This window comes from Equus quagga, chromosome 15, assembly GCF_021613505.1.
Source record: "Equus quagga isolate Etosha38 chromosome 15, UCLA_HA_Equagga_1.0, whole genome shotgun sequence".
Taxonomy (NCBI): domain Eukaryota; kingdom Metazoa; phylum Chordata; class Mammalia; order Perissodactyla; family Equidae; genus Equus; species Equus quagga.
The window spans coordinates 59,207,953-59,230,661 of record NC_060281.1 but is presented as its reverse complement, the minus strand read 5'-3'; the positions used below and the strand labels follow the sequence as shown (position 1 = coordinate 59,230,661).

General features: G+C 36.3%; 1 protein-coding gene across 13 annotated transcripts in view; it reads left to right on the top strand.

The window, feature by feature from the left end:
• PRPF4B (pre-mRNA processing factor 4B) overlaps window positions 1-19,843 on the top strand; it is a 38,253-nt gene extending 18,410 nt beyond the window's left edge. The window contains exons 6-18 of one of the 13 annotated variants that reach the window (XM_046639486.1): window positions 1,297-1,507; window positions 4,710-4,783; window positions 5,943-6,033; window positions 6,686-6,833; window positions 8,213-8,350; window positions 9,007-9,160; window positions 11,803-11,917; window positions 12,508-12,659; window positions 14,005-14,091; window positions 15,201-15,940; window positions 16,453-16,498; window positions 17,013-17,100; window positions 17,358-19,843. In XM_046639486.1, coding sequence (XP_046495442.1) covers window positions 1,297-1,507; window positions 4,710-4,783; window positions 5,943-6,033; window positions 6,686-6,833; window positions 8,213-8,350; window positions 9,007-9,160; window positions 11,803-11,917; window positions 12,508-12,659; window positions 14,005-14,091; window positions 15,201-15,404 — 1,374 coding nt within the window. In that variant the 3' untranslated portion in view covers window positions 15,405-15,940; window positions 16,453-16,498; window positions 17,013-17,100; window positions 17,358-19,843. The other 12 variants (XM_046639489.1, XM_046639492.1, XM_046639491.1 and 9 more) reach the window with 12 other exon arrangements.
• The last annotated feature ends 2,866 nt before the right edge of the window (window positions 19,844-22,709 follow it).

Here is a 22,709-nt window from a genome sequence, read left to right as displayed (position 1 = left end):
AGTGAAATGTTCGTAGTCCTCTTTAAATAAGCACTTCTAGTAAAATTAAGGTTTTCTTCTTCAACAAAGAAGTGACGGTAGTAACAATTGACTAAGTCTTGAAAAAAGAAGGGTGTATATAAAATTGTATGATTTGAAAAAATGAAAGTTTCTTAATAAAATTGAAAGTGTTGCCCTTTTTTATATGCAGGATTCTGATATAAACTTATTTTGTAAGGCATAAAATTTAAAGTTTGCTTTCTTTTTTTTTAATTAATGAACAATAAACCCTCATAGATGGGTATAGAATAAATTGGATAAATTTCATTTAGCAAAGTTTAGGCCTGTTACTGTGTGGAAAAAAAACATTATTTTTAGTGTCAAAGAAAATGTTGGACTTTCTAACACAAATGTAATTGTTTAAATGGAGCATCTCAAAAATTTAAGACTAGTTTGAAGCAAGGTGATTAAGAAAATAGGGTGGAGAAATGGGTTATACATAGGTTTTGATATGGTCGTTTAATGATAAGGTTAGCTGACTTGGAAGTTTGTCACTTCTTCCTTGGCCAGCGCTTGGTGAGTGATGGAGTTGAGAGGAAGAATTCTGGAAGACAGGAAAAATGTTTGGATACTGTGAGGACAGTACACAAAAGGAAAGGACAGTTGGGGCAGCTCACCTAAATATACATAGCAAACCATAAATTAGGGAATGGTATGTCAGAGCAAAGGAAAGAACTTAAATCACCAGAGGATGGAAGGCAAAACTGAGTTCCAGAGGAAACTTACTTTTCTGGGGCACTGATAAAATTGTTAATTAAACTGGTATCCCTAAAGACTTGGTTGAATCTTTTTTTGTTCTTGCCCAGGTCCATAATCCCTTATCTCCAACCCTTGGAGCCAGAGGTGCTTCAGAACTCAGAAATATTTGAATTTTAGAAAGGTAATATGGTGCCTCTATATTACTTAGCCCCATCACTGGGGTCTAGAACAGCACCCCATCATCACACACATTAGACTCTGCAGTGAGGCAGGTTATGTTCGCAATGGGGGAGATAATAAGGCTGTAAATAGCATCGTGTCTGTTCTTGTCAGGTTTTGCCACCTAATAAATGTGCACCAAACATAGAAAAACTTGTTCAGAGTTTTGTGGATTTTGGAATTATATATAAGGGATTGTGGATCTGATTCAATCAAGGCATTAATAACAAATTTTTAACATTATTTGACACCCTTAACTTTTAAATGCAGCACCTTTTAGTAAATATATTTGGGTGGTATCAGATTTTGTGAAAATAATATATTGTATTGTTACTACAGAAATATAAATATCTTGCTGAAGATAGCAACATGTCCGTGCCGTCTGAACCAAGCAGCCCCCAGAGCAGTACTCGTACACGGTCACCTTCTCCAGACGACATTCTGGAAAGGGTAGCTGCTGATGTTAAAGAGTATGAACGGGAGAATGTTGATACATTTGAGGCCTCAGTAAAAGCCAAGCATAACCTAATGACAGTTGAACAGAATAATGGTGAGTAAGTTAGGCTTTTGTTTTGACTGTGGCTTTTCTCTGAATTTTTAGTTCTCTAACTTCATAGTGAGAGAGATTATTTTGGGATGGGGAAAAGAGAAAGGGATTAGGAATGTTGCTCCTGCTAAACATTATAATAATATAGTATTGAACGTATCCTAGAAAATGTTCTCTATAAATATTTTTTTATTAGTTCACATAATCTGAACAGTATGTGAATTCCCACATATTTATTACCTTTTGTTTTGCTTGCTCTCAATTATTTTAAAGCAAATTCCAGCTGTGATTTCATTTCATATGTAAATACTTCAATTTGTGTATCTGTTAGATGAGGACTTTTTAATAAAACATTGGTTATTCTTAATAAAGTTGATAATTTAAAAATATCTAATGTCTGATTACAGTTGGTTGGTTTGAATCGAAATCCAAATAAGATACACCTGTTTTATGTGGGGTATATAGCTCTTAAGTCTCTCTTAGTCTTTAATAGTTTTTCTCAGCCTTTCCCGTCCCCCGCCATTTGCCATTTACTTGTGAAGATACCAGGGCTGTGTGTTGTATAAAACTTTCCACTCTGGTTTTGTCTGGCCACATTCTTGTGTCATTTATCTTACTTCCTCTATTGTCAGTATTTCTTGAGAACTAGTAGTTAGTGTCAGAGACTTAAATAGAGACTTGAATAGATTTATATTTAATTTTTTGGGCAAAATGCTTCATATGTAGTGTATACTAGCATCGCGTCAGGTGGCATGTGGTGTGTGTTTGTCCTATCTTTATTGACATTGAGGTTGTTTGTTTAGATAAGGTGACTGCCATCTATGCAACGGGAAGTTTCCCTTCACCTGTTCACCTGACAGGTTTAGCCGTCATTGCTGATTGTTACTTTGATCCATTGTTTCATGGGATGGGTTCCCAAAGTGGTGATTTTTTTATTATTATTATTTTTATCATTCCCTTTGAATTATTAACTCTAATTCTGTAAAAGAAAAGGTTTCTGTTCTTTGGTTACCCCAAAATATAGTTTGTACAAGAAAGGTAGGATAAATGCTTGATTGTTTTGTTTTATCGTCCAGTTTTTAGCATAGAATAGAACTGATGCCCAGCAACCTCCAGAGATGACCAATGAGATTTTGGTTGTTTTTGTTGGGTTTTTTAAATTTGTACATGATGTACTTGTCTTTCAATCTATTGCTGTCATTTTTCTTTTTGAAGCTCAAATTGTTCTCTCTTCAAGAGCCAAGGTGGGGAGGGAGCCCTTTTAAGTTGGTTTCTAATGTCTTTTTGACCCAAACCCTTCAGTATTAAATAGTGTAGCATTCTTACTTTCTAGGACAGGGATCAGCAAACTTTCTGTAAAGGATCAGTTAGTAAATATTTTAGGCCTCTGTAATTAGACTTCTTTTCTCTATTCCAGCTACTGAGTTTTGCTATTGTATAGAAGCAGCCACAGCCAGCATGAATGACTAAGTATGGCTGTGTTCCAAAACTACGGACACTGAAATGTGAATTTCATATAATTTTCATGTGTCAGAAAATAGTCATGTTTTTCTCTACATCTTTAAAAATGTAAAAATAGATCATCATACAAAAACAAGCAAGGGGCCAGATTTGGCATAGTCTGTTGCTGTTCTAACACAGTAAGATACACAGGCTCACCTTGTACATATCTTGCCCCAGAACAGAATCGGCTGTTGCTTCAAGGATCCCTGGTTCTGTTTAATAGGCAGTGCCATTTAGAGATCACAGGGCACTTATGGGTGCCCGTTATTTTTGGGCCTTTTCAGTGGACAAAGCTAGGAAATACATTTGTTTTTGGAAAGGAGGAGTTCATGTTGATATTGCCAATCCTATTTGAATTATAAGATTTGTATTAACTACTTTGATTTTATAATTTCTGTCTCTTTTACAGTGAAAAACTTGGTTCCTAATAACATGATTACTCAGGGTATTATTTTGAAATTTCTATACACATAGTTATCGATGTGATCATCAATATTAAATGTACCCAATGCAGTTTGAAGATGTAATGGTTTTTTTGTCCTTAGGGTACATTCCCGGGTATATAGTCACAAGTGTATTTTAATGTCATTTGAAATAGTTCTCTTGTATATGGTTATACCACCGATTTGATAGGTTTAGGTTTGTTTCCATTTGCTTTTGATTTTTAGGAGTTTTATGGATTTTTTAAATTATTAAAACATCTTTTGTATGTGTATGTATTTGTATTCTATATATGCATGCACATAAAACATGCTGTATACTCATCTATATGAAAAGATCTCCTTCATACCTTTTTGCAGCTGCACTCTATTCCAGTAAAGTGAATGCGCCAAATTTTATTCAAATTGTCTTCTAATGGTGGATATTTGGATTGCGTCCAGTTGCTGGCTATTCATTGGAGCCTTAATTATAATAGCATTGTGCATTGTCATTTTTTTATGCTTGCCACTGTGTCTTTGGGATAGTTTCTCAGAAATGGGATTGCTAGGTCAGAAGAGTGAATGAATACGTGATTTTGCTGTATATTTCCAAATTCCCGTCTATAAGGGTTGTACAGTTTTGCCATCCCACAAGCAGTGCCTGAGTGTTTATCTAGGGCCTTTTAAGAGAATATTGTCATATTTTTGGATTTTTAGCTCGTCTCATATGAGAGAAATGGTATCATGTAATTTTAATTTGCATTTCCCTTACTGTAAGTGAGATTGGACATATGTTCATATGCTTAAAGCCAGTGTATTCTTTTTCTCTGGGAACTCCTATATATATATATATCTCCCCCCAAGTTTTCTAAGAGTTTTAGGACTTTTTAGGGGAGAACTATATATAGATCTTTATCTGTCTATAGTGGGGATATTAACCTTTTGAGATTTAGGTTGCAATTTAGAAATAAATTTTTTAAAGAAGAGCATTCATTTTAATACATAATCATTGTTTCGCTGTTAGCATACTAATTTAACTGATGTTGGTGAAAGTACTGCTTTTAGGTCTTTCAATTTTCTGGAATGTATCCTTTTAGTGAAAAGTGGATAGCTTTATAAATCTTAAGTATTATAAAGTGATTTTAAGTTGAGTATTAATGGAAAACTGATGTGTGAGAAGAAAAAAGGGTTAAATTGTTCTTAGTGATTTTCCATTCACTTAGTATGTTTTAATTATTGTATCTCTCTTCATTTTTCAAATATTCATGCTAATTTCCATTAAGGTTCATCTCAGAAGAAGCTCTTGGCACCTGATATGTTTACAGAATCTGATGATATGTTTGCTGCATATTTTGATGTAAGTAATTTTAAGTCATAAAAATACAACTTTTAAAAGTATGTATAACAAATATGTATTTATGTGTATATACATATATAGAGAAGCATAAAGCATTAGGTCAAAATTTTAATATAATAGTACTTAGGTGAGATAGGATGATGTCAGTAATTTCTGAGCCTTTATTAGAACAGAGTCCACTTTGGGCTTGTATGTTGTAGCTGATTGAGAACTTAAAGATTTGGAACCTAATAGAATTCATTGAAGAGTTGGAAATGTTATAAGGAGTGTTAAGAAATTTGGGTCCTTTAACCATTTTTTTCTTAAAGATTTATTAGTGCCTTTTCTTGAAAAAGTCTTAAAATACATTCAAAAGTATGAGACCGTTTTCCTTATAAATTTAAGTGAACATGAGAAATAAGACTTCGGTAAGGAGAGTTGGGGAGGATAAACATAGAACAGAGAAATTAAAAATGAAATAGGATAAGCAGTCAGTCTCCAGGACCCTGAAGACTTTGGTAATTGGTGTAGGTAATGTGTCACATACATATATTTTGCAAGAGGAACACCGGAAAAAAGATGAATTAAGAGAGGATGAGATGATTATTGAGCCAGTTAAAGTATCAGCACCCCTCCTTGGCCTGGGTGATACTGAAGGATCTTCTGGATGTCATGGAGACTCTTCAGAAGTGCCAGATATTCTTAATCCCACACAAACTCAACTGTTGCAGCCAGTGACATTTCGTGCACGCATGACAACAGAGAAAGAGCTGTTATGTGGGCAGGGCCATAAAAGAAATGTGATAATTGGTCGCAGAGAGATTTGGACACTGATTGTTAACGTAGTGCTCCTCTCTAATTTTTGTCCTCCTCTGTCAGTAGCTGAAGAAGATGAGATCTGGTTTTGTTTGAGTTTTATTTTAATTTATAATGCTCTAGTCATATTCCTGGAAATTTTTTAAGGTAACTTAATTTTTTCCTGAGCATTATTGTGATGCAAGAGACTTTGGTAATAATGTTTTAGCTGTATTGCATTTGCATAAGTGATAGAGTATTTAATTTGGCATAAATTGTTTTTGTTCAATTTTATCTGGTTTCACCCATTTTTCTTTTAAAGGAAGTACTTCAGATGTCTGCCCAAGTAGTGGGTAAATAGCTCACATTGCCTTCTTAATTTCAGAGTGCTCGTCTTCGGGCTGCTGGCATTGGAAAAGATTTCAAAGAGAATCCCAACCTCAGGGATAACTGGACTGATGCAGAAGGCTATTATCGTAAGTTCACAGTTCTTACTAATTTTAGAGTTCATTGTAACATTTTGTAAAAGTGTGTTGCTTGATGCAGTCACACGTTGGAGAACTCTGGAAGTCACATCACAGTGCCATCGCTTAACAAGTATGGCACATCTAGCAGCTGCATGAACCCATGTTGTATTCTAGAAGCAGCCCAGAAGCATCACAAGTTGAAGTGAGGTAAAGACTTGATGTGCAACTTAAATCTACTTGAAGTTATTTTCAGCCATGAGATAATCCTCCAGAATGAATGGGTGCATCACTTGCTCTCTTGATCTGAAACCAAGAAAAAATGACATAGAAGGAACTTGGGCTGCCAGTCATGCAGGACTACAGTTGGAGACTGCAGTGAGCATGTTTCTTCCCTACTCAGTGTCAAATTGTGGGCAGTTGAGAGGACAGCAGGAGGTCGTCTTGTAATGGTTGGAAGTGGGCATGTAACTCTAAGCACCTTATGAAGGAGTGACCAGGGCGGGCGTGGCATTGATCCTTCAAGCACATAGTAGAGATTTGACACATTTTTAAAGTGACTGCGCTGTTTCCTACTTTTTGATTTGTTATATGTATCTCCTGGTTTTGTTTAGTAATCTATTTATTATGATCAAAATTCTAATTTTTTAATTTACTTTTTTAGGTGTGAACATAGGTGAAGTCCTGGATAAGCGCTACAATGTATATGGCTACACTGGTCAAGGTGTATTCAGTAATGTTGTACGAGCCAGAGACAACGCCAGAGCTAACCAAGAAGTGGCCGTAAAGATCATTAGAAACAACGAACTCATGTAAGTTCCGAAAACACCTGTGATGAAACCTTTCATAGCACAAGTATTCACAAATGAACATTGTTAAATGCTGTTTTTACTAAGTGTAACACAATCTTTGTAAAACAAGTCCTGCAAGTATAAGATGACAGAAGCAGTTCTTTTGGACTGGATTTTTAACATATTTAGCATGTGTTATAGGTGAAGCACTAGAACTGTAGGCTGATTGTATTTAGTTCATTTCAGAGCCTTTCAGTACTTACTTTGTGCACTGGTATCACCTTAAACTCCTTCCTTCTGCTGCTTATTTTATGGCCATCTTTTGCTGTGAATATCTTTAACGCAAGACTAGAGGTAAGAAATAAAAGGATCATATTGGTTAGCTGTCACTCAGCATATATGATGGCCTGCAAAAATAGAAAACTGATTTATCAGATAGTTCTGGGGATTATTTGTAATCTTTTATCTTTGTCCTTTAATAGAATAGAGGTAATTGCCATACCCATGTGTTGTTTTGTTTTTTGAGGAATGTTAGCCCTGAGCTAACATCTGCTGCCAATCCTTCTCTTTTTACTGAGGAAGACTGGCCCTGAGCTAACATCCGTGCCCACCTTCCTCTCCTTTATGTGTGGGATGACTACCACAGCATGGCATGCCAAGCAGTGCGTAGGTCCACATCTGGGACCCAAATTGGTGAACCCCGGGCCACCAAAGTGGAACATGAGAACTTAACTGCTGCACCACTGGGCAGGCCTCGCTATATGTTTTAATGCATAATCTATCCCATACAATGAGCTGATGTTAAAGTCAAGTTACCATTAGTTTTGAAACACTATAAAGAAGTGTAGATTTACAGTAAAGTCATAGGCTGTCCAAGTCTTAATAAGTTTTGTTTTGTTTTGATGGTCATCCCCAACCTCTATTATAGACACTAACTTTAAAATGTAGCCTATTTACAAATTATAACTAGAATTTCAGAGGATAACCTAATATTAATATTTGATAAGACATCCATAATTAGGCTCTTAAAGGAACCAAGACTTGTCTACAATGTGGTTCCATTTTTGTTAAAAATAGTATTTTCATCAAGATGTTTTGAGATACAACGCGCAAGATTGATTTCCCTTCAAGAAAGGTGGGTTCGTTCCTTAATGTTTCTATTTTGTTTATTGATTATTTTGGAAATTAACTCCGTGAAAACAGTATTTGGCTAAATAGTATTGTGTGAATGATATAGAGACTTGTCACATTGCTCAACAGAGTTACTGTTAGTACTTAAAAAAATACAAATTACTTAACACATCACCTGTGATACGTCAGACTGGGACTTTGCAGATATGGATCATTTAGTTTTCCTAAATTCTGAATGTATTCAATTTTCACCTAATTTTTTTTTTCAGGCAAAAAACTGGTTTAAAAGAACTAGAATTCTTGAAAAAACTTAATGACGCTGATCCTGATGACAAATTTCATTGTTTGCGACTCTTCAGACACTTTTATCACAAACAACATCTCTGTCTTGTATTTGAGCCTCTAAGGTACGGTGTCAAAACCTGTACGTTAAAGTGAAAGTTTAGCTGCTTCATCTCTCCCAACCTCATTTTAGATAAACACCATGACACATTTTCTTGGTATATGATTTGTTTTTCCAGTTAGTTAGCTCTGGTTTTTGTTTCTTAACTTTTGGTTAGGAGCTGCCTTCTTCACAATCATTAATGTATAAACATTAATTGACTGCATACTATGGGCCAGTCACTGATCTCATGTAGCCTTCAGCTCAGCAGAGATTCTCTGAAAATTAAATACTTCAAAGGAGGGTTAAGCCAGGATGGAAAGAAATGGGAATAGTGGAGTAGACGTACAATTTTGATCTTCAAAAGTATGGCTTCATTGTTGTGCTTTCAAATGTAAACCCATTCTGAAATCAGTAGGAACTTTACCATTGTGTATCTGTCCATCTATTTATTTTGGAAATAGAATTTTATTGGAAAAGCACTATGTACATACAGTTTCATATGCCCTCATTTCAGTATAGAATAATTTATGAAAGGTTTAGGAAGTGGTTCTTGACCAGAATATTTTCATCGTAATTCACATTTTGGACTTGATTTTACTTTATACTTGAAAATGTTTTTGCCCTCTTTATTCCCATTTTGCTTTTAACCCCTAATTTTATTTTTTTCTCTCCTAAAAGTATGAATTTACGAGAGGTGTTAAAAAAATATGGTAAAGATGTTGGTCTTCATATTAAAGCTGTAAGATCTTACAGTCAGCAGTTGTTCTTGGCATTGAAACTCCTCAAAAGATGCAATATCCTACATGCAGATATCAAGCCTGACAATATCTTGGTAAGTCAATCAGTCACACAGCCTTGTGCATCTCTGTCTTCTTACCAGTATTGTGATTACCACTGTGTTATTCTAGAAATGACGTTTTAGAAGAATAATTCAGTATAGTAATTACCCATAACAAGTGACTTTACCAGTTTTTACTTTTTTGGCAATTGGGCCATGAAATTTTGTAGTAAAGGACAGAAGAGGAACTAGGCTGCTGTCACAGTGTTTCCTTTTGATTGGTGGATTTAGAGGACACACAAATCCCAAGAGTGCTTTAATGGTGGGCTTCCTCTGACGCCTAAAAAAACTGCTGCACATGTTGCTGTTTTGAAATAAGGAGTGTTCACACATCTTTGTTCTCTAGTTCTATAGGCTGACGGAGGTAGGCACATTTAAGGGAATTACCCTCTCTTAAGCAGATGTATGGAGTTGAGTTTAAAGGTGCCTAGGAATAATTCTTTTTTCCTTTATTCTTACTGCTTTAGAAGCTGTGGCTTCTGAGGGCCCAAACACAGTAAAGCTCAGTTGTGGTTTGGCGTTGTATTGAAAGACATCCCTTTCACAGTCTTGACCTGTCCTAACTAATGACTTCTGGTGTGGTAATATGCAGATTTCACAACGTTTATGTTTTTGAAATTTAGGAATATATAATGGAGTCATTAATGCGCGCACACACCCTTTCCCTCCCTGGCCCCATTTCTTCACCCTGTTCTGTGGTGGTCATAGTTGGGGGGATGTCTGCCAGTTATGTGTTCTACAGTTCAAAAAGATTTTGGTCTAATTAAAGTTTGTTAAGGACTCCTCATCTATAACTTAGCTCTTTAGTTCAGATTTTTTCTTTTTAATATCTTAAAATACTATCTTCCAGACTACCACACTAATAATGAGGCATTCCATTTTGATATGTTCGATATCTAATAGAACTTGGGGTTAGAGGAGCTGAGTAATTACAGTGAAATGGTAGGCATATTATGAATGAATTGTAGACTTTCCTAGTCAACTTCATAGTTGATTTTTACCTCAGTTTTTTTCTTTCTCTATTTTAGTGTGAAATATACCTTCCATGTCAAAGAAGGTATAAAATATGTACAATTTAAAGGTAATTGTACAGTGAACATCTATGTAACAACCATGGAGATTAAAGAATGCAGCATTTGCCAGTATCTTAGAAGTTCTTGTTTTTAAAACTTTTTTTTTTTTGCATTAATGCTAAACGAGTATGGGTTTTCACATGGATTTCAGAAACTGAATCTTTTTCTTTCTTCCTGAGGAAGGAAAAAATAGACCTCAGAGACCACATGGAGCTGTTTGTTAATGAAAATCCACAGCTTTTAGCCCACGATTTCAGCCATCATTTGGTAGAAGTACCACATTCCTCATGAGGGGAGTAGAAGTTGTGTAGCCAAACTAAGGTACACCTGAGTGTGGATACCCTGCTATTGTTTAAGGCATCCTAGCCAGCTCAAGAGTTCCACTGAGAGATTCTAATTTTAAAGTGGTCCTGGGGTTTTCTCTGGATATTGAAACTGCATTCTTAAGTAGCTAAATGCAGTTTATACTTCTAAAAGCTTGTAAAGTACTTTTCTATGTGAGGATACCTATTTTTCTGATCCCCAGATGAAGAGAATTGTTACTGATGTGGCAGCTAAAAATAAGCATTTCTATTATTAGCTGAATTCTGTGGATATCATCTGTAATGGACCAATCTGTAGCGCTGACCAAGATTTACGATATCCCAGTAGAGAGGGCCTAGGACTATTTATTTGAGGTGTTTTGTTTCTTTGGGGAGGGAACCGTAGGCCAAGTTCAAGTCCCAACTCGGAATTTGTGTGTGTCTCTTTTGAAGGGGGGAAGGGACTCTGGAATGTGAATTATCTTCACTTGTTAATCCTGAACATGCTTCTGACGCATGAGTGGCAGCAGTCATGGGAGCAACTCCAGCCTTTCTCAGCAGATGTCACTGTTACTGTGTATGTTGAAGTATTTACAAAGGAAAAAAGAAACAAATGACTAATATAGAGTTCCTGTTTATCAGTTTTGCGAAATATGTTTAACATTTTCTTCACTAATACTTTCTTTATATTTAAGGGATGTAATATTTGTAGACTTGAGGGTAATTGCTAAATTTGGGATGGTCTAGCAGCTTCCGATGAAGAGTGTTTTTGTCCAAGTTTAATCTGAATCATCCTTCTGCTCTCATTGCCGTCATAATTTTCTGGCAACTGAAAGCTAATTTAAGTCAATTGAAAGTTAATCTAAGTCTGATCCCTTATTATGAACGTCTTCACGTTAAGTAGTAACTTGACTTTATTCAGGTATTCTGGGGATCTTTAGAAGACACTTTACTTCAATGAGATTTTTCTCTTACTACTCCAGCCTTTTTGAACAGAGTTGGTTAAAATTAAGTTTACTTGGCATTATCCCATATTTCCTCACTGAAGAAAGTTCTTTTACTAGTTATAATCAAATATTTGATAGTTCTTAATTTTTCATAATTAGGTAATTGACTTAAAATAATTAGAAAAGGAATTTTAAAAATGAATGACTTTGTTCTCAGTATTGGAAATAACTTCTCAAGCTAATTATTTTTATCTGATTATTTGTCTTAATTATTCTTGGCATGAATTGAACTTCCTTGATACAATGTTTTGCAGGTAAATGAATCAAAAACTATTTTAAAGCTCTGCGATTTTGGGTCGGCGTCACATGTTGCAGATAATGACATAACGCCTTATCTTGTCAGTAGATTCTATCGTGCTCCTGAAATCAGTAAGTTTGTTCAAATGTTGTTTGACCTGGGCCATCATATGCGGTGGAAACAGCATGTGTAATGTCTAAGTACTGTTTTCCGTCGCACTTCAGCAGCTGCACGAGGTCATTCATGAGGAAGGGAACCATAGCAAGTTCATCCTCCTCAGGTGGAATGGTGGTAGTTGTGACAGGAGTCTTGATCATGTCTGGCAAGAGTAGCAAAACAGTTGTGGAAAATCCTCGACTTTAGAAGACTGCTCTTGATTACTCAAGGTCTGATTATCAAATTTATGGATTGTATGGGACCTTTGTGTTTTCTCTTCCTGTTGCCTTGGTTGAGTCTGATTAGCACCTCTACCAAAGGTGAAATGAAAAAGAGAAGTTTTCTTCTGCCCCTTCGTTTCCTCCCCACTCTCCCATTTTTTAAGGTTTTTAAGTTTAAGAGTCTCTGTTAAGAATTAGTGGGGAAAACCATGAAAGTAATGCCAAAGTGAGGTATTAAGATTGTGGTTAGTTACTCTAAGCTAAATTAATTCCCCATTAATGGAAATAAATAGTAGTTGATGTGTTTTTATTATCATATATTGAGACTTTCATTTTGTTTTCAGTTATAGGTAAAAGCTATGACTATGGTATAGATATGTGGTCTGTAGGTTGTACTTTATATGAACTCTATACTGGAAAAATTTTATTTCCTGGCAAAACCAATAACCATATGTTGAAGCTCGCCATGGATCTCAAAGGAAAGATGCCAAATAAGGTAGGACATTAGTGTGAGCTTGTTTTTTCCAGGTCTCAGCAGTAGTTTCCTATAGACTGATGGATTGCTGACATTTATTCATCACTAGTGTCTATAAAACAATTTCAAAGAGGCAGGTACATAGCTACCAGGATTCCTTAGCTCTTTCGCACTTCTGGTGTTTAAATTAGCAGTTCTAATCAGCCACGAGCTATCAAAAGAGAGTAAGATAACTGCATTTTTCTTTACCCCTTCAAGTCTGTCTTTGTGCTTTTCTTTACTTTGTTGAATTAAACAGGAGAGTAGGGGCCTATAGTTTAGGGTGGAATTGGGATTGAAGAAGAGAGCATTGATCAGCATACATTTGTTAAGCACCATATATATATATGACTGTTTCATATCTCCATTCATCCTTTGTTCCATTGATTGTCCTTCAGTGATGGTCAGAGAAGCAGCAATGTTCTCGGGAGCACACCCTTATTGGTAACAGCACAAAACATGCTTGAGAGCTGGAATGAAAAAAGATGCAGGTCAGGTTAGTTACATGTGAGGAAGGACCTAGTACTCAGAATGAATGAGTGAATATTGGAAGAGGAACTTGATGGCAATCAGTTTATTAAAGATTGGAAGTTATTTGGGAAAGGAAAGTACCAAAAAAATTTACTGGAAATAACCATCTTTCTGACATAAAACTCACCTTTAATGCTTCGGCTAAAATATCAGTTTCTGTTTAATTAACGTGAATCAAGAACTTTAGGAGTTTATAAAAATGTCTGAGGGGCATACCTTAGACTTACAATTTCAGCTTATTTGCTGAATTTCTGAGAGAGATTCAGATTTTTCTCCTTATAGGTGAGCAAGCCATTATATTTTTTAGGTAGTGTCCAAATTCTGTTATGTTGGACTTGTTTAAAATAAATTACACAGAAATTAGCCCTGTTGATGTTTGTTTTAATGAGGTCTGGCCTGTATCATATTAGGGCTATTGAAACATAGTTTGTACAGTGTCATTAGGTTTCTTAACTGCCCAGAGGAAAAGCTCCAAGTGTGTAATACTTTTCTATGTAGGAACGAATGACTTTAAGTCTTTGTCTCTCTGTTTTGAATAGGGAAAGCACAGCTTGATATGATTGGTTTAAGTCACTGCCTGGAAAATATAATTTCATGTGATTAAATGGATTTAGGTACAGCAGTTCTTTTAGCTTTTCCAAAGTTGTTAATAAGTTCTCCAGAGCAAGGAATCTCAGATCGTTTTCAAATGAGAAAACAAACCCAGAGAGACTACATAATATTTGTGTGACTTATGTATTAAATTGTCTCTTTGATAATAGTTCAGAACCCAAGTTTTGTTTTGTTTTCTTGCCAGATGATTCGGAAAGGTGTATTCAAAGACCAACATTTTGATCAAAACCTCAACTTCATGTACATAGAAGTTGATAAAGTAACAGAGAGGGTGAGTCTCTTTTAAGTGTGCTACATTCAATGATTGTTTTATTGTTAAATTGAGTACTGGTTGGTACTAGGAGCTATGAATATTTCAAAACACTGAAAATAATTTCTTTTTGTCTTTGGCCAATTCCTAAATAAAACTGAACAGATTATGAAAGAGATGATGAGATTTCTGAATGTTTGTTTCTAGTATGATGAGTTTATTTATATTATAGGTCATATTTAGTCCTAAACTCTTCTTCTCTCCTTTGGATCACTTTCTCGCTCAGGCCTCCCATCCAGCTTCGGGACGACTGCCAGAGTGATCTTTTGGAGAAAATCTGATCATGTTACTCTCCCTGCTTAAAAACCTTTTGTTCACTCCCTATTACCAATAAGATAAAATATGCTTAAATTCGAGTGACGAAGGCCTCCGTGATAGGAACTCTGCTATCTTCCACAGCTTCCCCTCCCTCAGTGTACCCCATAAACCTCACCATTCCACACTCAGCGGTAGCTAAAGGGCCTGCTGTTGCAGACCTTTATGCCTTTGTTTACAGACCATCCTGAGCTTCCTTGCCTCCTATACTTCCTGATCCCCTAAAAAAAATTACTCAACTTGAAGCCTCCGCTGAAATACACTTTCTGTATGAGGCTTTCTAAAACCTCCAGGTTGTGGTAAGGATTTCTTTATTTTTGCCCCATTGTAGTGTATGTCCCTAATTTTGTCAGAGCACTTAATAACATTTCATGGTATTGGCTCATTTACATGTCTGTCTGTTACCACTTCAGGGTAGGGAAAGTACAGTTCACACATTGTGTTTACTATTAATTACTTTTAATTAACTATATTTTTGAATTTTCATAGAATTCCTTTCTGTTCTCATTTTGATCTTTTTACGAAATTAAATTACATAATGGTTAAAAAAAACTATCATGCTAAATTAGGGTTTTTCATTTAAGTTTTTTGGTTGCTTCTTGAAAAGATGTAGAGGACACAGGAAGCCATGTAAAAGTTTTAAATGAGTAGATAATGGCTTATATATTATTACATACTAATATTTTTGATAGAGTCTGATTTAAGTTATGTTTAGTAACTTATTTAGAGAGATGCATTTTTAAAATTATTTTTAGGAGAAAGTTACTGTCATGAGCACCATTAATCCAACTAAGGACCTGTTGGCTGACTTGATCGGGTGCCAGCGACTTCCTGAAGACCAACGTAAAAAAGTACACCAGCTAAAGGACTTGTTGGACCAGATCCTAATGTTGGACCCAGCTAAACGGATTAGCATCAACCAGGCCCTACAGCATGCCTTCATCCAGGAAAAAATTTAAACGAGATGAAGAAGCTCCAAGGGTTTGAGTAATTAAATACAAAGACTGAAGAAATTTCACAGCAGTTTCTTAATGTATATAAACTTATAAGTATTTCTCCAGCAAATTTGAGGAAGCATGATATATTTGAATTAACACCAAGGGTGATTTTTCTTTTAGAAATGTTAGTTAATCTATTGTGTCTTATGTGAAATTTCACTGTAGAACTGTTATAATTGCCAAGACTGCACAAAATTACAGTGCTAATGTATATGGTTGCAGTTCACATAAAAGAGAAAAGCATCTGTTATAAAACGAGTAGTAATACTGGGTGGTTGATTTATTTTTAGCAGACTTGGCTTCATTTTGGTCGTCAAATAAAATGGCCAGCATAAATGCTGTTTATATTCACGTTTTCCTAGGTGTGTGTGTGCAGGCCACAGCAGCATGCCCTTGGTGTAGTCAGTGCCGAAAGGGGTCTGTTCCTTCTTGAGCCTGCCTGCAGGGATGGTCTCCTCTTTTAAAGCAGGTTGTGTACAACATTCAGTACACTGAAGGTAAGCTAAACCATCAACATCACTGGTGTTTTAAGATGTTATTTTATTGGAACAATTGACAAATGAGGGATATTAGCTTTGTGGCAGAATTCCCTGCATGTGTGGTAACTGATCTTGTTTTATTTTTTGGCATTGCAACTGTGGCATAGTTACAGTTTCTGTTCTGTTCATCACATTTAAAATTTGAAGAGTATGCGCTTGATGGATAGAGCGCCTTCAGTGTACTGTTTCTTATTAACTTTAATTTTTTTAAATCAACTTGCTATAGACTTTATATACATTTTGTTAAATACAGTTCCTAGTGACATAGAAACAATGCGTAGTTTTCATTTACTAATTACAGATGTTGAGGCCTGATTCTGAAAGTCCTCATATTTAAAAATTAGATAGATGACATAATGAAATTTTTAACTATTTGTATGTCATTTTGAAAGTGTACTGCTTTATGGTAAAAGTGTTTTTCATTTGTTCATTGTTTTCATTATTTGTGATCATGTTGTCTTTCAATACAGGCATAAACCTTCCACTCTTGAACAAAGCAGCTGCTTTTTAAAAGCGGTAATTGCTTCTTTACCTTTTATTTCTTTTGTAAATGAAACTTTTCTTTAAGAATGTGACTTTAAAGTGTTGTCTATTGCATAAAACAGTTGACACTCACTTATTGTAAAGTGAAGATTGTTCTACTGCATGTGAAGTGGACCATGCAGATATCTGTATGTTCTCAGTATGCATCACTAGATAATAAAGTCTTTTGTGAACAAGGCATTTGTAGCCATTTTTAAAAGTTTTTTGTCTTCAGTGCTGGTAAGTCAGGTAAACCCTAAATAGTTAACAGCAATCTTTCGTTTCTTCCTTTTAAGTCTTTAACTAAAAGAATTGTTTAAGATGTAAACCTAGCCAAAAGTTTATCATTTTATTAATAATTCGGATCCTAATTATTTCATCAGAAAATCCTACAAATATTGTCAGCTTTCAGTGTAGTGAGATAATTCCTGTAGGTTATGGGGTATAATTCAGGATTTAACTAATGTTTCTGCTATTTTCTCACTTTTCCTTTTGATGGTGCGGAAAGAGAAAAAAGGAAAACGGGGCTCAGGCCATTCAACGCCTTCTCCAAGGGGTCTGATTTGCTGAGACACCAGCTTCACCTTCTTAACAAGGTTATTTCTGACAGCATGTGTAGATAAACATTTAGCAACAATTTAAAACAAAATCATGTAAATCAGCTTGGTTTTGCAACACAAAGGAATTCGTATTTTTAACATGGTAGAAGAGAATTTTCAGAAATGTATGTAGTCTTTTCTGTTTGGGTGGTAAAATTAATGCTTGTTTCCCTGAGGAATGTGGAAAATAATCAGATTTTAGGGGTTTAAATAACATTTTTTAAATTGTAAATGGGATTTTTTTATTCACCCAGGCACCTAATTACAACAAGCATGCACATTTTCGTGCATTCAAGAATGGAAAATGAGAATAGCAGCATTCTTCTGGTGGGTTTTGCTCCATTTAAAGACATGAAATGAACTGCAGCCAGAAAGGTGGTAGATGCTATAATAAGCCAACTTTGAGTCCACACCCCGTCTCTTCATGGTTTAGACTTAATAAAATAAGTGCAAGGTGGCTTTCATGTTCAGGTGGAGTGAAGCCTTTTAAACAAGGCATCACAGATGCAGCTTTTCTACCTTAATGAAGCGGGTAGTGATTTTCCCACCATTATTACTTTATTTTGGTGATAATATGCTGCATATTCAAGTTTCTTACAGTTATTTTCACTCGAAATAGTTAACATTTTATGCTTCTTGTGATTTTCTTGGCTTCATTTTATTTAATTATTTAAGTAAGTTAACTCCCACTAGAAACAGTTCATCTTATGCCTTCAAAACTATTACATATTCTTAAAAAACAAAGTTGCTTGTTACTTGTTCTTTGTGTTTTAGGTGCAGTTGAGTGGAAGATGATGACAACCAGAAGACATGAGCTAAGGTTTCTGTCCTATAAAAGATTTAAAAAAAAAAAAGAATCCTCCATTTAATTTTTGTCTAATTTTTTAGTTTCAGCATTATGATTTGGGTTTCATTAATGTTTGGTACTTAGAGTAGTGGTGCTATTGTGGTGTTCATCCGTAAAGTGCTTGTTTTATCATCCTTCCTGCCTCTCCTCCCTGTTTCCTCCCCTGACATAAAAACAGTGGTCAAATGTAGTGATGGAAAAGATTCTTGGATGGTGAGGTTCCACATAACATGGTTGTCAAAATTGGTGCCTAAGGATTATTAGAAAAACAGCAACCACCTAAACAGCATACATGGAAAAGTAGTCTTTAGGTAGCTTATCTTCTTGGTAGATGCAAAAGAATAGAAACTGGAGCTCTAAGAACACTGCTCGGCTCCTTTAATACTTTATTCTCCAACTTCCCCTTTAGTAACTTGTTTTAACAAGTGCTCCAGCCATGGTCTCAAAATAGGCAAAATATTCGGAGCCATTGTTGGTTTTTCTTCTTACAGGAAATAAGTAATACACTAGATCTTTGATATCCCCAAATTTAGCATTCCTAGGTTTATCTACTTGAAAGGAACCCTGTAGACGATCTTTATATACATATACATGATTCTATTGGAATTTGTAATTTTGCTGAGGTAGAAATTTGGAACTCAGCAAGCTCTCTGTGAAATTGCGGTCATTTAGTGAATGATCCCTAACAAACCTGCATTTGTGTTCAGAGTAGCTGTATAGTTTTCACATACAACTGTCTCGTGAATTTTTTGCCTTATGACACCTCATGGCAAAAATGATATCCAGTGATTGTCAGATGTGAGGGTTCCTAAGTCTTGGGACATCGCTCTCATCTTAAGATGTCATAATTCTCTCTACAGTTCAGATGTAGAAAACAAACATCTAGACACTGTTCTCTAGCTAGAACTTACTCTCGAAGGTTGTCAGAAATTAGGTTGGAATTTCGAGGTTCTAAAGGGAAGGGAGCATCTTGTCATAAATTTTAAGATACTTCCAGGATTTGTATTCACCTGCACTTCCTTTATAATAGCATCCTCTTTCTTTATTCCCCAGTGCATAGCTTGTTCCACTCGACTTCTTTCTATCAAAATAATTGTTTTAAAATAATATGAGTTTTTTTTCTTTGCCATTATAATTACAACTTTTTTCCCTAACTAAAAGAAATACTCAGGACATTTTTACAATATGAAAAAATTATATAATGTTTTATGGTATGTAGTAGAGGCAGTGAAATGTAATGTTCTAAGATTTTTTCCATATTTGCATTCCTCCTACTGTGCTTTAGCTATCCTCTATCATTTTGTAGCAGAACTCTAGCTGGCGAGGTATAAATAAAATCTCTGAAATGAAACAAAGGAATCACATAGCTTAAAATTCAGGCCAAGCAGTTAAGGAATGCTGTGTTAAATGTTAGAGATAGGAAAGAAACCAGATGTTCAAATGTGTGATTTCCTTCCATTAGTTATAATGATGTCATTAGAAATTGGGCTTCATAAAGTGTTTCTCTCTTCATGGTATACTAGTTTCAAGCACGTATGCAACATGAGTTTTATCATTCCAGCTGGAGTGCTCTCCTTAGAGAAATGTGCACTACAAATTCATTTGTGTTCTTCACACATCAGTAATGTACACTAAATTGACTTTTAAAATGTTTTCCAATTATTTTGATAGATATCATCATGGCATCTTTAATTTTTCTTCTCCTTCTATATGTAGGGTTAAGGGCCTGTTCTTCTGAAGAATCTTTCCATTTAGTGATCAAGATATGGAAGCTGAGCTCTGAAAATAATATGTACCCTAATGTTCATGATATCATTTGAATTGTAACGTGCATTTTAGCAGCAATGTTCTCAGTCAACTTCCTGAGAACTTAATAAAATATGCCGCTTGTTACCATGTTGTCTCGTGAGTTTTCCTTTGCTTGAGTTTGATATTTTACATTTAGTTTTAAGTTAAAAAACACCGTTTCTTACCTGATGTTTCTTAGATGCTGTTTCACTGATGTTCATCGACATGCTTTGAAAAGTGTCCGTGCCCACATATAATTGGGAACTGCTGGGTTAAGCTTAAATATTTACTTTAAAAGATCTTAGAAGACATCTGCTGCTTCGTGAATCTCAGTGAAGGGGAGAGGTGTGGAGGGATCTTGACCAGGTGCGGGGCAGCGTCTGCCCTTCCCCACACCTGCAGCTTGGGAGCAGCTAGTTTGGCGTGATCATCCTGACAAACATCAAAATGTTTTCTAAGCAACTAAGTACAGAACACACGTGAAAGGGTGTTCTATTGATGTTCTTGTTACATATATTTCTGACTTGGTTTTCCCAGCAACAGAAACATAAGTAGTAGTGAGATAACTCCCTTTTCTGTGATGCTTTAAATTGGTTCATTGCTGATGAGGAGCCTGACAAATACTGGCCTCCTAGCCTCAGTCTACCCACTATTTTCTTCTCTTAAAGGATGTCTTCAGCTTTTAAAAACAGTGAATGAGATGCTTAAGAGGAACAGGGCATTGTGTGAATGTCGAGCACGGCAAAGCAGGATTGGGGTAGGGAGGGACAGAGTGTCACTGTAGAGTATGGCCAACCCAGTTGTAGCTGCCTGCCACCAAATGGCCAGCAGAAGCTAGTTTGGTCAAGTCCTGGTTTTTATCACCAAACAGGCCCAATGTCAGAGGCTCTGGATAGCTGCCTTGAAAAGGCCCTGGTTGTAGTTTTCTCCTTGGGCTGGCAGAGGATTAAGAGCTGCATGTTCATCTACCTAAAGTGATTGCCTGAGAAGGGTTGTGAGATCCTGTGTTTGTTGGGGAAAGTGAAATGCAGGGTGTACAGGGGCAGGAGGGGGTGGCTGCAAATTGTTTCAGGAGAAATCTCTCTTTTTACATGCGCTTTCTCTTACTCATGGGGAAGTCAGAATCTACCTCAGTTAAGATCCAAAAAGGAGCTAAGAAAAAATACCAGTACTGGAGAGCTAAACATGGAAATTGATGAGCAAGCCAGGAGGCTGAGTTTAACTAAAATTTCCTGAATATAATTATGTTACGAACTTTGCCAAAAGTTTTTTTCAAAAATAAGTGGTATAAGTTAGCTTCTAACAGGTCTGAAAAAATAGCCAAATTTGAATTTGTTTATAGTTAGTGCCCTGCCATCCAGTGGTGAGCTTTTCTACACCCAATTCACATGTATTGGCCAAGTCTTGTACCTCGTCATTCTACAAGATGAACTTGCAACGGCTACGTCGACTTCCTGCATACCACTTCTGATCTCATGCTGGGGACTCAGTTTACCTAGAAGAATCCCAGCAATGATACTTTTACTAAGTAATCGTGACATGTTAAAATTGTTAATCCCTTTGCCTCGTAATTGAAATCAGCAATGCTAATACATTTTTTGTGTAATTCCATTTAACACAATTTTGGGCTCTAATTGGAAATTGTCTGGTAGGTGTTTCAGTAGCTCCTATTTTTAGGTCTAAGGGCATCCTAAATAACTTGTCATGTTTCCAATAGGAAAGTTGCCCTTAATTTTCTCTAAGCCATTAAAAGCCCAAAATCACTTTTCCCCCCACATTCAAAGGGACCAAAACGATCCTTTAGTGCAGAGATCCTTTTCATGGAACCCCTGACAGACTGATCCTGTATTCCCTAAACCTCTAAAATGCTCCTCCCCACCTCCTGTGTCCCATCTCTCATGTCCATTCCACACTGGTCTTCAGAAAACCAGGCTTTGTGTCTGCATTACTTCATAGCACGTCCCTGGCGGCTGGTGCATGCGTGGTACGTGCCTTGTAAGAAGGAAGACAACTTATGTAGAGAGTCGTTGCTCCAGTGGTGGCTACTGCAGTGCTGTGGCAGCTCATCCATCCCCCTCACTCTGCCCCCTGCGTCATTTCTATTTGCCCCAATGTTTTCTGACTGTCAGGCACTGTACTCACGATCCTCACATGATTATATGAGATTAAAGGTATTCCACCCCCCCTACAAATGATGACAGAGAGGAACAGAGAGGTTAAGGAACCTGCCTGATGGGTTAGAGTTGTTGAGTGGCAGAGCCTGGGTTCAGATTCAGATAGTCTGGCTATGGAGCCAGTGCTTATAACTGCCCTGTCGTGTATAACGCCCCTCAGTGATGGGTGAAGTCCATTCCGTGATCAAATACTCCGAAGGGTCTCTACCAGATGCCAGGCAGTGATTGTCCAGGATACAGTCAGTGGTGAGCAAAGCAGTCGTGTGCCTTCCTGAAGGTTTTATGAGTAGAAAGTACATTATTACAGCCCTAAAGTTGAGGGCATAAAACCCAAACAGGTAAAGCAGAGATGAGAATGAGCACAAAGGGCTGGGAAAAAAGGTTCAAGACTCGCTAGAATTCTAAGAGTGACAGTAAAGATAGTAGAAGGCAGGGGAAACAAGAAAGATGACTGCAAGTTGGAACTGAGTGGAAACGTTAAGTCCACTTTTTGTTATAATTGTCTGAAAGGGATGTTACACTACTTTGGATAGTGACACCAATTGTATGAGATTTAGGTAAAAGTCTGTGGGATCCTGAACAGTTAGTTTATTTTCCATTGCTGTGTTCATATGGTTCCAGAAAATTCTTCAAAATTAACCTGAAAACTAAGCATACTCTCTTTGACCCTTGCCTCTAAGAAAACTATTTGAGCCTTATTGTTTTACTAAAGATAGGTTAGAGGAAACAAGCTACAGTAGCGGTCTTCAACATTTATTTGAATTGTCCTTCATCTTGCCCATCCCTAATTCAAATAT